A 16567-nucleotide genomic window follows, 5' to 3' on the forward strand; every position below is an offset into this window, starting at 1 on the left:
AATTTATATGTCCAGGTCTGGATTTGCCAATAGGAACACTAGGCCTATGCCTAGGGTGGCAAAAATCTGGGGGCAGCAGGCCAGCTGATGATTTGCTGACTCCCAGCTCTGCTGAATCTCACTCACTCAGCAGAGAACAGGAGGAGAGGGGTGAGGCTGGAATGGACAGAGCAAAGAAAAACTGTTATTTCCCTATTCCAGCCTCCAGTGCCTCATGCTCACCCCAACACACCCCCCCCCCCAATAAAGAGAGTAAAAAAAAACCCACTCTGCTCCCTAATCCAGCTCTCTCTCTGTCATTCAGAGTATGAACATAAGAACATGCCATACTGGGTCAGACTAAGGGTCCATTAAGCCCAGCATCCTGTTTCCAACAGTGGCCAATCCAATACAAGTCATGAAGGGAGAAGGTGAGCAGGGAGAGCAGAGCATAGAAGACTGTGCCTTATATCTTCTATTCTGTTCCTTATTCAGGGGAAGGGAGGGTGGTGACAGCACCACTAGTGCCTAGGGTGGCAATGTCCTAAATCCATCGCTGTTTACGTCTAAGTTTAGATGCCCCACAGAACAGATCTAAACTTAGCCAGCCTTGCTGCTGATTGTACATCGTAACTTAGCCGGATTAGTCTAACTGGCTAAGTTACTTACACAGCCAGCTTTTAATATCTACCCCAATAGTTTTTGCTATAGTTGGTCCAGTGAAAAGTATTTTCCAGAGTTTAGTTTGCACTTTCATTAGAGCATCATGCGTTGGTAGAACCTTATCCTGTTTCAGAGGTTGAATGAAGTTTAGGACTCCTTGTAAATTGCTTATTTCCTTTTGGTCCTCTTCTAAACTGAATGATATTACTTCCCATATTTTCTGTAGAAAATCTGGATATTTGGAGTCTTCAGGTAGCGTTCTGGTTTCGAGTCCAATGGTACATTTGATTGTATGAGTACGGAATAATAGGAACTACATGAATCGTCCAATATGGTCTATACATATATTGTTTCTGATTTGTGTTATCCCTTTGCCGTATCTTCCTTTTTTTCTCTCAGAAGAGGAAAGTGGGAGTTTTGCTTTTAGGTGTACCCTCAACCTTTCCAATATGAGATGAGTGGCAGACTTCTGTTGTTGAGACACTCGCTTCATATATGTGTCTACGAATATCAACCCACAATTTCTACACCAACGCATGACACTCCTTCAGTGGTTGCTATGGTAGGATGTCTGGACATGCAATTCTTTTTGACTCTGTCTGAAGCGCCAACACAGGAGGTGAAGACATACCACTTGATGTTTCTGAATGTTTTCTCTTCTTTAAATACTTTCCTCCTATTTTGATGAGATGGGAGGGACAGCTTGATGAAGAGGTAACTTGCGGCTTGCAAGTACGTTTGCGCTGAAGTTTTGGCTCTGAGTGGTCCAAGATGCTTTTTTCCTGCACCAGCGATTCTCGGCTCCAGAGATTCTCGGTACCAGTATTTCTGCACCATATTTTTTCAGCACCAGTGCTTCATGGCTTCAGTGTTTCAGCATCGATGGATCTGCACTGTGCCTCTTTGGTGTAGATGGTTCTCTGCTCCGACTCATCGACTCTGACTGTTTGGCACTATGCCTCTTAGGCACAGGCGTGTCTTGGCCCTATTGCCTTGGTGTTGCTGTGTCTACCACCATCAATTCCCGGCTTCTTTGTTCCTGTGTTTTTAACAGGATTTCTGATTTATTCTGTTTTGATGAGCCTGGGTGCTTATATTTGTGTGGGAGCTCACAGTAAATCAGTGGCCTCAGCATGATCTGGCCCGAGGCATTTGAGGCAAAGAGTATGCAAATCTAGTAAGGACATCCTATGTCCACATTGTTTACATTTTTAAAATGGGCTTTTCCCCTTCTTGTCCACAGACATTCTAAATTCACATGGTGACGCTGAGTGGATGAAAACAGACTGAGGAAACTCACGTGCAGGAAGGCCCGCACGTGCTCAAAGAGCAAAAAACTTTCTGCGCTTTGAGAGAAAAACGACCCGACTCAGTGCACTCAGATGACTTCACCTATCTTGTGTGGCTGTTTGTTGTCCTTGTCCACAGAGAGTCTTTCTATCCTCTTGGGAATGTCTGCTCAGTACATTCGCTCTCTGAATCTGGATAAGATTGTTTCTGTGGGTCTCAAGTGCTTAGCTTATATATTTCATTTTGTGTTTGTGGAGTAAACCTCTGATAAATCAGACCCATGATCAATAAAACTCATCTGTTGTACAATGGTGACATCTTTTGGTAAGATGTAAAACTCCAGGAGTGACTTGAATGAGGTGTTTCATAGCACTGCGAGCTTCAAAACATCAGTGCCGACTGCCAGCTCTTACAAAGTAACATAGTAACAAAGGAAATGATGGTATATAAAGACCCAAATAGTCCATAGATTTTATCATAAGAGGCAGTGGTGGCTCAAAAAATGTTTGTATGAGGGGGCATGGGGGGGGGGGGCACACTGAACTTCAAGGTGAATAAACTCCAAGTGATTTACCTTCCAACCAATCAAAAGTGGTCCAGCCAGACTGGGAGGGTAGTTGGAGGGGAGGGGGTGAGAGTTTGTTCCCCCTGCCCACTCCTAAAGATTCCTCTACTTACAGAGATATAACAGTTGGCACCAGGCAGAAGCACGATGAAAGTCACGAGGAACTAAGGAGAGAAGCCACACATGATGGATCTCTAAAAAGAGTGGAATAGAACAGCACGATAAAGGGAAAACAATAAAACGATCTGTTGTTACTAGGCAGATGAATAGTTTTGCTGTGATAAGTAATTTGGTCAAGTGGAAAGGAGAGTTTGAATTAAATTTAATGGTTGCCAGTCTTCTCACAAAAATCTCAAGTTCTTTCTTCCAGTTTAAGGATGGTGCTAAGCAGGGCAGGGCATACTTCTGATAAACAGAGGTGACGTGCAGCTTTCTGTTACCGGGAGAGGCAAAGATCCACAGCCTGCACAGGATCCACACGGTGCCTCCTCAGACAGGAGCATGTGACCAAACAGTGTCTGAAATCATTTTGGCAGAGCGTTTGAAATTTCCCTTTTTTGCTCACAAATCTCTATTTTGCACACTTCTCTGAGCTCAAGCACATCTCAAAGTAGGGATACCAACTGGCTGTATGCCTGCTGGTCGGGCCAAACCAGTCCTGCTTTAACCCTGTTGCATGCTTGGAATTGTAGCACTGATTGCATAGGAACACAGTAGATGAAGGCAGAGAAAACCCAATTGGCCCCTTCTAATCTGCCAGTTATTCTCCTCCTCACTGCCCAAGGATGGGGATATCTCAGCTTTCAGTTATAAGTCATGACTCCTTGTAGGATACCATGCCTATCCAGGACAGCTTTGCTGTTTTCCTTAAAGTAAAGGGTAAAAAAAAGAAGAAGAGACAGAAATGTAGACAACTGGCACCCCTGTTTTGAAAGGACTGCCAGATAAGAGCAGAAAACTGAGTGGTGTTGAGATCTGTGTTTGTTACTAAGAGGGGTTCTTCTTTCCCTAGCTGATAGCCTGGGAGCCTGGGCAAGAAGAGGACATAGCCATGGTGACTGTGAGGCCTAACTTCCAGGACAACGTCCACGTGGGTTTCATCTCGGGCCTGAAGAAGTTCACAGAGTATCTGACATCCGTGCTGTGCTTCACCACGCCAGGGGATGGGCCGCGCAGCCCGGCGCAGCCGGTGCATACCCATGAGGATGGTAGGAGACTTCCACCAAGGGATCTTTAATTTGTAAAGCAGATGTGCAGGAGAGGGAAGGCTACAGAATAAATGGGAGAAGGAAAGCCGAGAGAGAGAGAGAGAGACATTGCAAGTAGATGAGTAAGGGAGAGGCCGGGCCAGTCCTGGTTTCTGCACCATTTGTATTTCTGTGTGGACGTGTATCCCCCCTTGTTGGACCCAGTTACATTCACGGACTTGCAGTTCCTGCTTTTCTTCCAGATGTTGGAACTACAAGTTCCAGATGTGCAGCAGGAGCTTGGCTCAGCCTGACCTCACTAACCCATGGTCATCTGATATGATGTATTGGCTTTTTTAAATTCTCCTTTGTCTTCAGTGTGATCCCAGCATTTTAAGGCAGACACCATACATTATTTACCTCTATAAGTTTCATCACCCCATAACTGCCACAAGTAAATCATCCCCATGATACACTTTTAGTGAAAAATCATAGCCTTCTCCCAATAGTCAATTTGCAGTCTGGGGGGGGTGGGGGGCGGAGGGGAAGGGTTGCAAGCAGATATGGATCCAGTAAAATTATTTATTTCAGATTGCCTTTTCATCCACTTTAGGGTATTTGTGTGCTTGTGTTTCTAGTCCCAGGCCCCGTGGGCCACCTCAGCTTCTCCGAGATCCTGGATACCTCGCTCAAGGTGAGCTGGCAGGAGCCACTGGAGAAGAATGGAATCCTGACAGGTAGGGGGCAGCGGCGGCATGGGGGCCATTCGCTCTTATCCCCACATCTAATCTCTTTTGCTATTGTTCGGTATCCCCATCTCACATTGAAATCTTCTGCTCGGTGTGCGGCAGCAGCCAAGAAAGCAAATAGAATGCTAGGGATTATTAGGAAAGGAATGGAGAATAAAACAGAGACTATCATAATGCTTCTGTATCGCTCCATGGTGCAACCTCATCTCGAGTATTGTGTGCAGTTCTGGTCACCGCATCTCAAAAAATATATAGCAGAATTAGAAAAAGTACAGAGAAGGGTGACCAAGATGATAAAGGGGATGGAATGATTCCCCTATGAAGAAAGATTAAAGAGATTAGGACTCTTCAGCTTGGAGAAGAGATGGCTGAGAGGAGATATGATAGAGGTCTATAAAATAATAAATGGAATGGAAAGAATAAACGTTAATCAATTGTTTACTCTTTCGAAAAGTACAGAGACCAGGGGACACATAATGAAGTTACTGAGTAAATACATTTAAAACTAATAAGATAAAATATTTTTTTACTCAATGCATAATTAAGCTCTAGAATTCATTGCCAGAGGATGTGGTGAAAGCTTTTAGTATAGTTGCATTTAAAAAAGTTTTGGACAAGTTCCTGGAGGAAAAGTCCATTAACAATTATTAAGATAGAGTTGCAGAAATCCACTGCTTATTCTTGGGATAAACATCATGGACTCTATCTATCCCTTGGGATGCTGCCAGGCACTTGAGACCTGGCTTGCCATTGTTGGAAACAGGATACTGGGCTTGGTGGATCCTTGGTCTGATTCAGTATGGCAAGCCTTATGTTCTTATATTCTTTTGTAATTATAAAAGTTCTATTCTAAAAAACAACTGCTCTGATGAAGGTCCTATGGATGGGTCCCGAATCTCAGGCTGGTTCACACCTGCTGTGATTCTACCTTAGGGAGACCCTAGAAAGGCATGCGTCATCTTCTTCAGGGTCTTCTTTAAACTTTATTTATTTATATTTTGAAGTTGCCTGTCCAAATAAGGCTCCAGGCGCCGTACAAGCGAATTCATAATATTACAGTGGAAAGGTAGCGGTGAAACTGTACTGAGGCATTGCAAAGCAAAAGCCATTCACTAACTGAAGGAGGAGGGATGGTACTGACTGATTGCAATTCCCAAACTCCTTCACAAATCATCCTCTGGTGATGGAAAAGCGAGACCTTCACGTCCCCTGTATGTGGCTGCACAGCCACACAAGTGCTTTCTTTTCCCAGGAATATAGCCGGAAAGTTGGCGGCAGAATAGGTTGTTCAGTACCTAAAGCATTTTGCCCGTGACTGTTGACATCGACTATTGAGAGACCACTTCCTGTGCTATGCGTACCATGCACTCAGCCTGGGAACGGAGGGTGTGAATGGGGATTTCAACCAACATTGTAACTTATCCGTGGATGTCCAGCGATGACATCACCGGTAAGGACGTCTGGAGTCGGAGCTCCCCGGCCTCCCGCTGAATTTCCCTCGCTTATTACATGCCGGGGCAGCGATTTCTCGCTAAATTCGCCGGGGGAGGGACTTCTAACAGGCCCATGTCCCCAACGATGTGTTTTTAATTGTTTTGCTGTGCCGCGGGTAGCTGGAGCTTGCAGCCGGTACGGCGTGAAACAGAGCAGAAACCTCGGGGCCAAGATGGCAGCCGTTATGGGAACTTACCCCGACTAATTTTCAGGACCTGGCTGGCGTTTGTGTGGCGTTTTTGGACCGGAGGGCTTGGCGAGGTCTGTGCCCTTAAAAGAAACTACTTGGGAAGGCTCTGGTGCCTGGGGCCGCAGCGGGTACAGAGCGGCATGCAGCACCACATGGCCAAGATGGCGGCCGTCCTTGTCAGCTACCCTCCTGAATAAATCACATAACAGTCAGATGATTTGAAGTATGGGAGGCTATTTGAGGGATCTGTGTACACATCAGTGCCTTCTTTTTTTTTTTTTTTTTTGGATGGGCGTCATCTTTGAACTTTTTTGCATTGACTTAACGTGCAGGCTGCTGTGATCCCCTCGCATATCCGCAATAATCCGCTAACTATATGGCCGAAATTCACCTTCTCTCTGTCTGGAGCTTGCCGCTGACTGACGGAACATTTTTGGGTTGGTTCATGGCGACCTGACTCACAAAGAAAGATAAAGACTGGGAGAGGCCTAGACAGGCCAATCCGATACCGGGAGAAAGGGCCACCGGATTCAACACCGACTGGAACACTGGCCGATATTAAAGCAGTGATTCAAGCTACCCTGAAGCCAGAACTCACCATCATCTCCACTAAGCTATCAGAGCTGACTGCAGCCATCACAGGGTTTGAACAGTGCTTCGTAGATCTTGAGCAGAGGGTTTCCGACCTCCAAGATGGCAGTCGGGACTCAGAGGTGGACTTGCAACAATTGAAAACAAAGCTGGTGAAGCAAGAAGAGAGACTTGAAGACCTGGAAAACAGGCCCAGGCGCACCAACCTCTGGCTGATGGGTCTGCCCAAGTCCCTGATTGAGAGAGATCTTACCCAGACATTGGAAACTTGGCTCACCCATGAGCTGGCCCTTACGCTGCAGTCTGGACCACTCCGTATTGAAAGTGCACACAGATTGGGGCCTAGAAAGGATAATTTACCCAGACCACGGGTGGTCATAGCTAAACTACTTAACTAAGCTCATAAAGACAAGATTATGCGGGTGTTGAGGTCAGGGAAAGAGCTTCTGTACGAGAACCAGCAGATCTTGGTGTTCCAAGACTTTTCGGCACAACTCTCCCAGCAGCGCAGGAAAATGGCCCCCTACTGTGCGAAATTATTTGCTCTGGGCAGCAGGGCACATTTGGTCTATCTGGCATGGATTAGAGTGGCGACAGAGCAAAGCGCTCGCTGGTTGGAGATGGAGATGGAGACTCAGCAATTTCTCAGCACCCAGGAGACTAAGGGCTAGAAGGCGAGATCCTCGCCGCCGCCAGTTGCACCCCACTGAGGACCGGTGTTGGGTCTAACAGTTTAGTGCCAGCTCAGGGTCACGTTGTTTCAATCCAACTACTCCATTTTTCTTGGAATTAATGAGGGACGGCTGAAGCAGCCTCACTGCATGTTGTTATTGTTCCACAGCAGACTGCATTACATCCCTGTTATGGTTTGTCATCAGCAATTACGGACGCTAGGAATCTCGGTTCAATTTCTATCCTAACAGCCCAATTCCAGATTCCCCATGTTGTTGTTCGTTTTTGTTGCTAAAAACCGGGTTGTGGTTTTCGAGTTTCATAATGTAGCATTTTATTCAGGGAGGGGAGTTTGGGAGGGGACGGACCTCTTCCTAGCGGACAGCTAACTAAGTGTTATGGTGGGAATAGACCAAAAGGCGGGGGGGGAAGGGGGGGACGACTCATTGTGGTATTTCTTGGGGAAACACTGTAAATCTCGATCATTCAGAGCTTTCGTAAAGGTACGTGGATCAAGATCTGCCTTTGGCTATAAGTGTGGAGGTCTTAGCTGGGACGGCCTCCATACATTCCACTTAGATGGAAAATTTTCAGTTTGCACTTACCTTCTGATAAATGGCTAAGAGAGGATATCAAGTGATTACCTGGAATGTAAGTGGTATTAATTCCCCCATTAAGCGAACAAAAATTCTCACCTCGCTCAAAAAGCATTCTGCAGATATAGCGATGCTGCAAGAAATGCATCTGAATGATCAAGAACATTTGAAACTATGTCTGCGATGGGTTGGCAAAGTCTACTTTGCTTCTGCTACCATTCATTCGGCTGGGGTTGCAATCCCTCTCAATAAGCGACTGCCCATACAGGTGACCCAGGAAATAAAAGACCCTAAGGGGAGGTATCTTATTCTGGTTACGGAACATCATGGCTTTACAACCGTGTATTGCAATGTCTGTGTCCCGAATAGTCCTGACCCCGCATTTTTTAGGGCCATCTATACACTACTCCTCCCATACTTGGATTACACTATTATTTTAGGAGGTGACCTAAATGCCTTGAGAGACCCACAGTTGGATAAACAAGCGTCTAGTTCTACCCGTCCCCCCCTGGACATTAGGATTCTTTTTTAGGAGCGCATGCTGCATCTCTCAAATGCCTATGGAACGGGAATATACGCACATCTCGAGGGCACATGACTCCCAGTCCCGGCTGGATTATAATTTAATTAGTGCTTGCCATTTTTCTGAGCTTCAGGAGACTGGGATAGGCCTGAACCACATATCGGATAATGCCCCAGTCTGGGCTGACTTTACTACTAACTTAGTCTCGCCCACTCAGTTTCTGTGGCACTATCCATATTATTTAGTTGAGGACACCAAATTTCAATCCTATCTCAGAGATAAATGGACTGAGTACCAAGAACATAATCGGAGTCATATTGAAGACCCTATTCTTTTCTGGTACACAGCAAAGGCAGTCCTGAGAGGGGAGATTATTGTCTATGTAGCTAAAAGGCGGAAATTATTGGATAAGAATCTCCTTCTCCTGACTGCAAAATTGAACCAGGCAAAGCGGGTTCTGGCGGGCTCGAGCACTTGTGCCAACAAGGAAGCTTACTTTGCATTGCAGGGCGAGGTGAATTCCTTGCTTCATCAGAGGGCCAAAAAAGGTTTCCTTTATTATCAGTATAAACTCTATCAATATGGTAATAAATCTGGCAAGTTGCTCTCTAATCTAATCCAAGCTCAGAGGGCCCCCCCCCCCCTGCCATGTCTTGGCAGTGTGCTCCCCTTCACGGCAGACTGTTACGGACACCCCACAAATATTGCAGTTATTTAGAACTTATTATCAAGGTTTTTATACCGCTGGGAGCTCAGATAATTCTGCCAGTGAGGCCTTCTCAGGCCCCTTAGATCTCCCACGCCTTTCCTTGCCCCAGCAAGAATGGTTGAGTAGGTCCATCACAGAGGAGGAGGTAAGGGTCACTATCCAAAATATGAAACAACATAAGGCCCCCGGCCCGGATGGATATGTTGCAGAATTTTTCAAAAGCCTCCGTGATCATTTAACCTCACCTTTGACTCGAGCCTATAATGCTTTGGTTCACGGTGGACGCTTCCCAGAACATGCAAATTTGGCACATATCGCGCTTCTTCCTAAGCCTGGGAGGGATACAATGTTGGTATCATCATATAGGCCCATTTCCCTCCTAAATGTGGTCCAGAAATTGTTGACAAAAGTACTGGCTGACCGGTTAGCCTCCCTACTCCCACAATTAATACAGTCGGGACAGGTGGGGTTTGTAAAGAAGCGCTATGGTCTTACTAACATCAGGAAAATTCTTAAGGCTACGGTTCTTTGTAGTCACATGAGGGAGCCCTATCTCGCAGTTAGCTTTGATGCTGAAAATCTTTTGACAGGGTGGAGTGGCCCCATCTTTTCTCAGTCCTGGACCAGGTGGGGATAACGGGTTTTTTTCTAGACGCGGTGCATCTCACATACTGTAACCCAGACGCAATTATTTTGACCAATGGCAATCAGTCCGCGCCATTTGTGGTTCAGCGAGGCACAAGGCAGGGTTGCTCGTTGTCCCCTCTGTTATTTTTGCTCCAATTGGAACCACTATTGTGTGCGATCCAGCTTGATAAGTGTGTAAAAGGCCTGCACTTCCATCAGGAGACGTTTAAGTACACTGCCTTTGCAGACAATATATTGGTTTTTTTAACTGACCCTCCTCGGTCATTGCCTGCTCTGTTGTCTGTTTTTGCAGACTTTGGGTCGTTCTCGGGTTTGAAATTGAACCCTGACAAGTCCAAAGCCTTGGGATTCCCAGATGCATTGAAAGATAGATGGGACGGTTCTTTTCTCTTAGCCTGGGCAGAAGGGAAACTTAAATATTTGGAGTGTATATTACCACGGATATAGTCCATTTGTATGACTACAATATCACTCCTCTTCTATGTCAGACACAGGCTAAACTGCGAGCTTGGGCACATCTGCCCCTGTTGCTTAATGGGCAGAATAACTTGTTCAAGATGGCCCTGCTCCCAAAATGGTTGCATATTCTTCAAAATCTCCCCCTGCTCCTCAAACGTCGGGATGTACGTCTGCTAGAGACAGCGTTACGATGGTTTCTCTGGCGAAACAAAAAGGCTTGTATCTCTCTCGCTCGTCTACAAGATAGATGGGGTGGCGGGGGGTTTGAGTGTCCCGGCATAGGCGTATATAATCTGGCTTGCAATATGCGGATCATTAGAGTGGCTGGTGGTGGAATCTTATTTTGTGAATCTCCCTGCTGAAACCGCGGTAATGGATCCCCTGGATCTTTGCTATGTGCTTCAGTGCCCCGATGATAAATATTCTCCCCCGCCGGCGCTCAGGGTGTTGGTGTCTCCTATCCGACAAACATGGGCTAGACTTATGAAGGCCCTGTCCTTGCCCTCGACATGTGCATATTTACTGCCGCTCAGGGTCAACCCTGAGTTTGCCCTGGGGACTCAGTCCTTGGGTTTTCAAATTTGGAGGGCTAAGGGCCTGCTCCAGCTGGGACAGGTTCTAGATGCGACTGGCCACCTGCTACCACTCATAGACCTTGTTTCTTTGTATGATCTACGGCCAACCCAACATTTTCAATATTATCAATTACAGCACTACATTAAGTCCCTGTCAGCAGCGTCCCTTCAACCACAAGTTTTCACCACCTTAGAGGCTCTGTTTTTGTTGGGCATCTCTTTCCTATTACTATAAACAGTTGAAAGGCCATATCCACTGTGACCCTCTTCCTTGGTTGGTCGAGAAATGGTTCCTGTGATGAAGGCAAGTTTTCATAGGATAGCGTCAACTTCCCCCAATATGTATTTCAGGGAAATGCAACATAAGTTTTTATAGAGGGCACACATGTCTACGGTAGTCGCCTTTCACTCTCATGTTATAACCTCTCCCCTCTGTGTGAAATGTCAGCAGGAGGAAGGGTCCCTTACACATCTCTTCTGGTCTTGCTTATCTATTAAGAGATTTTGGGGTCGCATTCTTAGATACCTGAATCATTTGATGCATGTTCACCTTTCACTCTCCCCAAAGTGGATTTTGTTTGATGCTATTCCCAGTAGATTGCTTCGGACTCCAGGGGCTCGTCTCCTGGTCAGAAAGACATGTTATGTGGGGAGGAAAATAATTTTATTGCAATGGAGGAGCTCAGACCCACCTTCGTATTGGGCGTGGTGCAACCATTTCCATAAAATGATGCTCATGGACGAAATGGCGTCACGGACTACACCTAAACATTAGCGGCGTTTCCGGCAGACGTGGAATCCCTTTATTCAGTCGCTGTCAGCGAAATCCAGGAATTTACTTTTAAAGAACTTTAGCTGAGGACAGATACTCTGAGTGATTGTGTAAGGACTGCTGTATCATCTCTTCATAGTTTAGTACTGTGTTCACCCAAGCCTGGGGTGCAGGGGATGGAGGTTGGGGGAAGGGAGTGGGAAAGGCCTTGCGGTGGGGGTGGGGTGAAGGTTTTGGGGGATTGAAAGTGTTAAAATAATTGCGCATCTACTGCTTTGGCATATCCGTTCCCTGGGGTACATCTGTTGAATGTTTCCATGTCATAATGGTTTCACCTTTTGTACCTCTATTTGTACTTAATAAAAACGTTAAATAATAACTTATCCGTTTGATATAAGTAAATAAATACTTCCATAGCTTACACCTGAGTCTAACTCCTTTCACCCGTGACCCCCTCATTCTCAAGCTTCCCTTCCTCCAGCCTCATTGTATTTATTCCTTGGAGGTATGTAAGGGGATGATTTTCAGGCAGATTTATGTGCATAGGCCCTAGTTTTATGCCTGTAAATGGCCGGGAAGGTTGTGCGTGTAAGAGTACGTGCAGAAGCCATGTCACACACATGTGTGCTACAAAGAGGTAATTCTGGGGGGAGGGGCAGAGTTGGGGCAGGGGCAGGGACAGGACCTTATGTGCACGCTTTGATTTTCAAACGTAGGTGCATAAACGTACATGCGGAAGGTTACATCCAATCCCGAGCAAGTGTAACTATCTGTGCTTGAATTTCGGCACTGATTCTGCTCACACCCACGAATTTTCAAAGCGGATTTATGAGCTTAAATTTATCAGTTTTGAAAATTCTGCCTAACGCTGTGGGTAAGAAGAATCTGCAGACTTTAGCCCATGCGGGCTGTAGGGTGTAGGAGGTTAAATGCCCTTGAGACCGTATGCCCTGCTTCACCCTTCAGTACAAGCTGATTGAAATGGGAGCATGCTACTTACTTTTCCCCAAGTGTTTGTCTGCATGATGCAGGACTGAGATGTGGCATGCTGGTGTTTTTAACCGGCTTGCACTGGAAGCGGCCTGACGATGTCCTCGGCGACATCACTATTAAACTGTATCGGGACATCTATCAAGGCATTCACAAAATGGTAGGTTGATGTTACTTGTTGGTCCAGTTATGATGTGATGGCTGCATTTGTGCCGAGCACCTGAGCAGAGGGCAGCTCTCTGCTAGGTTTTCCTGCCAGAGGTAAGACCTTTCTTGCTTTACTGATGTCCTTGTGTAGTGGGCAGAACTGGACGCAATGCCTGCAGATTCTGATGGTGTCTTTCAGGCTACAGGATTTCATGGGAGGAGTACAATCGAACCAACACAAGAGTGACGCATTACCTCCCCAATGTCACCCTGGAGTACCGGGTCACTGGCCTAACCGCCCTCACCACCTACACCATTGAGGTGGCAGCCATGACTTCCAAGGGACAGGGGCAGGTCTCCTCCTCCACCATCTCCTCTGGAGTACCCCCAGGTAAGAACAGCTCCTGTTGTTCAGCAAAAGACCTCAATTGCCCAGCTCTCTCTTTCCATTCCTCTCCTCTCTGTCTGTGACTATTGCCAGTACTCTCTCTCTCTCTCTCTCTCTCTCACTCTCTTCTAAATCCCTTACCATGGCCCAGGCAATGGGGATGAATCTGATTGACTACGTCTTCAGTTGCAGATATGTTTTCCCTGACTTTTTCTCTTTACCTCTGATATCGTCCTCCTTTCAGAGCTTCCTGGAGCTCCCACAAACCTCGGGATCTCTAACATTGGTCCTCGTTCAGTGACACTACAGTTCCGGCCAGGCTATGATGGCAAGACCTCCATTTCCAGGTGGCAGGTGGAAGCCCAGGTAAAAAGAGAGAAATTATATTTGATAAAGTTGGTGTATGCGGTGCTATTCATGCCCAAATAAACAAAACCCTCCTTATAATAGCAACGAAATTGTGTTATACCAGAAAATGCATAATAAGATGAAGTGCCTAGTCCTGTACCAGTAATACTGAAGAATGGCAATTGGCCCTGTCCTGAACCTGTGATATTACAGGCTGGCACAGTGCCCCTTTATTTCTCTTTTCTCTCATTCTTGCATGTAAGGTTGGCACAATTGGTGAAAATGAAGAGTGGATCCTGGTGCACCAGCTGGCTAATGAGCCTGATATCCGGTCCTTGGAGGTCCCCAGCCTGAACCCTTACACCTACTATAGGTGAGTACCTGTGTGGGTGGACCATGTGTGCTCCCAGTTACTGTGTATTCATTAATTCTCTGCTGTACAGAGCTCTTGGAAATGGGTCCATCCCTGGGAAAACTGGAATCTTCATAGACTAGAGCTTCCCAAACTGTGGGTCAGGACCCCAGATGGGGGTCACAGATCCTTCAGCTGGGATCATGAGTGCCTCAAATGGCAACGCTCTTCAAGTGCCAGCAGCATTAGTGGAAGTCAGCATGGACCTGTGAGCCGGGACACACTCACAGGCACTGCAGTGGTCCCACCCTTGCACTGATTCCTCATTAATGATGAGGGATCCAGACTCCTGCAGGGCCTGTAAGCTTGGGCCCTGTGCTGACTATCATTACTAATGCTGCTACTACTTGCAGATCACCGTCAGGCTTGGGACCAGCCATGAAGAGAGGGGAGGGCTGAATGTATATGGCTCAGTAGAAATTGCCACTGCTCCACTCTCCTCACTTACCACTGAACCTACCCAAAAGAAAAACGTTGCCCCTCTCATCAGCCTGACTTCTCTTGCCACCAGTTGTCATCCAACTTTAGCCCAGGGGCCCAAAGGAGAATGTTGCCGCTGATCCTAATCATGGGATGTTTGGAGGAGGGGCTGTTTGAAGGGAAGGATCAGGTGCAGTAGAGGTTTGATGGTTGTATCAGCTGAAGAGAGATTGGCTTTGCGGGGGAGAGGGAGAATGATAGAAGATCGACTGGGGGATGTAAAAGAGGAGCTGGGGATGAAAGAGAATCAGCTGGGGGGATGTGAGAGAAGGGTAGAAGGTGAGAGAGATTCAGAAGGGAATAGCAGATGGGGTGAGAGGGGGTGAAAGGATCAGTTGTGGGTTTTATGAAGGGCTTGAGAGTGAGAGAGGATCATTTGGGGCAATATGAAAAGGACTGGGAAGGATGAGAGAGAGGGGATGGGTTGGGGAGAGAAGCCGGGGGATGTAAAAGGGATCAACTAGAGGGGCAGTGGTTGACAGAGTGGGTCCACTTGAGGGGAGGAAGTTAATATAAGGAATCCTCTGGTGGGGGTGGAGGTTGAGAGAGAAGATGGAGGTTGAGATGCAGGGATCAGCTGGAGTGCGGGGAGGTTGAAAGTAGAGTGATTGTTGGAAGGAGACCGCACCCCTTCTAATTTATTTTAGTCATCCTAAGGTGGTGAGTTTTCTAGTGCTAAAATGGGGTCATATTGTCTAAAAGTTTGGACTCATAGGACCAACATAAAAAGCTGTTTCCTCTGCACTCAGGCAGGCCAGTCCACACCAGTGGGTTATGCACTCCTACCAGCAAATGGCGACGGAGTGAATCAACTTGCTGAACTCATCGATATATAGCCCTGCCCCAACATCAACCTGTCAGTATTCTCTGCCTCCAGCAGATGATGGACATGTATCTTCCTAGTGGGGATTGCCTGTGCTAAAATAAATAATAAAATAAAAAAAACAAGAGAGAGAGCGTCGGAGGACAAAGGAGACCTGGCAGTGAAGGCTTGTGCCCTCTTCCCCCATAGCTGCTGACCCAATCTTGCTCTCAGCCAGGGAAGGGCTGAGCTCAGGTAAAAAAGAGAAAGGAGAGAAGTGATAGGCCCCCCTTTTCCTTACCAGATCATTTCTCTCCCTCGGCGTGAAACCTTCCCACACCTCCGGGAGTTAGGGGAGAGTGGAGGCGGCTTGGGTCAGCAGGTAGAGCAGCATTTGCTTCTAGGCCCCGCATCACAGGCCCTGTCGTACGGCCACGTGGTGGGTGGCTAGGCTGCAACGAAGCGCGCTTAGGCCACGGTGGGCAGTTTTGTTCCCGCAGGCTCAGGTACGCATGCAAGTTCAAGCAGTGCGGCTGTGGCTTAGAGTAGTCGTGCACGTATGCATGCGTGTATGTACGCAAGCCCGCGGCCTAGATTTGAGTGCATAATTGCGCGGGTACGTCCACACATGCTTAGGTGTGCGTGCAGGAGTCTGCATATGAGGAGACTGGCCTTTTTGGAAATGGATAATGGCACTAGTGGGGGGGGGGGGGCCAAAAAGTCTAAGTGCCTTTCATTTGGTGCAGCTTGCCATAGAAGGGCAATCCAGCCATTGCTCGCACTTCACCTACGCCAACATTGTCTGGAGTCTAAAAGCAATTTGCCTCCCAAGGATTTTGCCACCTTTGGGGCATCTGTCCTACTGATGGAAGACTCAGTGGAGAGGAGAACAGGAGGCAATACAATGGACAGTTCCCCTCCCCCCTTTTTCCTAATGGGAAAGACATCCCTGGGGGAGGGTTTGGGGCATGCCATGTTTGATCCTATGGGGCTGGTATGGGTGGAGTTTTTTTCCAGGGGTTACAGGCCTTTCTGAAAGGGAGCACAGTGGAGGCAAAGCAGCCCCATAAGAAGGGGATATGTCATAGATCTTCCCACTTGGTATCCAAGTCAGACAAGCGCCATATAGAGCCAGTCCCAAATGAGGTAGAAGAGGATGAGGATCATGACCTGTCGAATGATTCCAGTGGTGACTTGGATTCCACACCTCTGGAAGAGGGGGAAATTCTGCCTGACTTGGAGCCACATAGGACTCTACTCTGCTTCTTTCACAAGGACGAGTTACCAGTCTATTGACTCAGACCTGGAAAACACTCAGAGTAGACAGAAATGACGCTA

At 47.0% G+C, this 16567-nt stretch overlaps 1 protein-coding gene across 4 annotated transcripts in view; it reads left to right on the top strand.

Moving 5' to 3' along the window:
* The window catches only part of SDK2 (sidekick cell adhesion molecule 2), a 577803-nt gene that overhangs the window by 469626 nt on the left and 91610 nt on the right, over window positions 1-16567 (top strand). For all 4 annotated transcript variants that reach the window (XM_029599248.1, XM_029599249.1, XM_029599250.1 and 1 more), the window contains exons 19-23: window positions 3510-3705; window positions 4323-4421; window positions 12999-13190; window positions 13432-13553; window positions 13799-13908. In XM_029599248.1, coding sequence (XP_029455108.1) covers window positions 3510-3705; window positions 4323-4421; window positions 12999-13190; window positions 13432-13553; window positions 13799-13908 — 719 coding nt within the window. The remainder of the gene's footprint in view (window positions 1-3509; window positions 3706-4322; window positions 4422-12998; window positions 13191-13431; window positions 13554-13798; window positions 13909-16567) is intronic.

The sequence above is a fragment of the Rhinatrema bivittatum genome, chromosome 4 (assembly GCF_901001135.1).
Source record: "Rhinatrema bivittatum chromosome 4, aRhiBiv1.1, whole genome shotgun sequence".
Taxonomy (NCBI): domain Eukaryota; kingdom Metazoa; phylum Chordata; class Amphibia; order Gymnophiona; family Rhinatrematidae; genus Rhinatrema; species Rhinatrema bivittatum.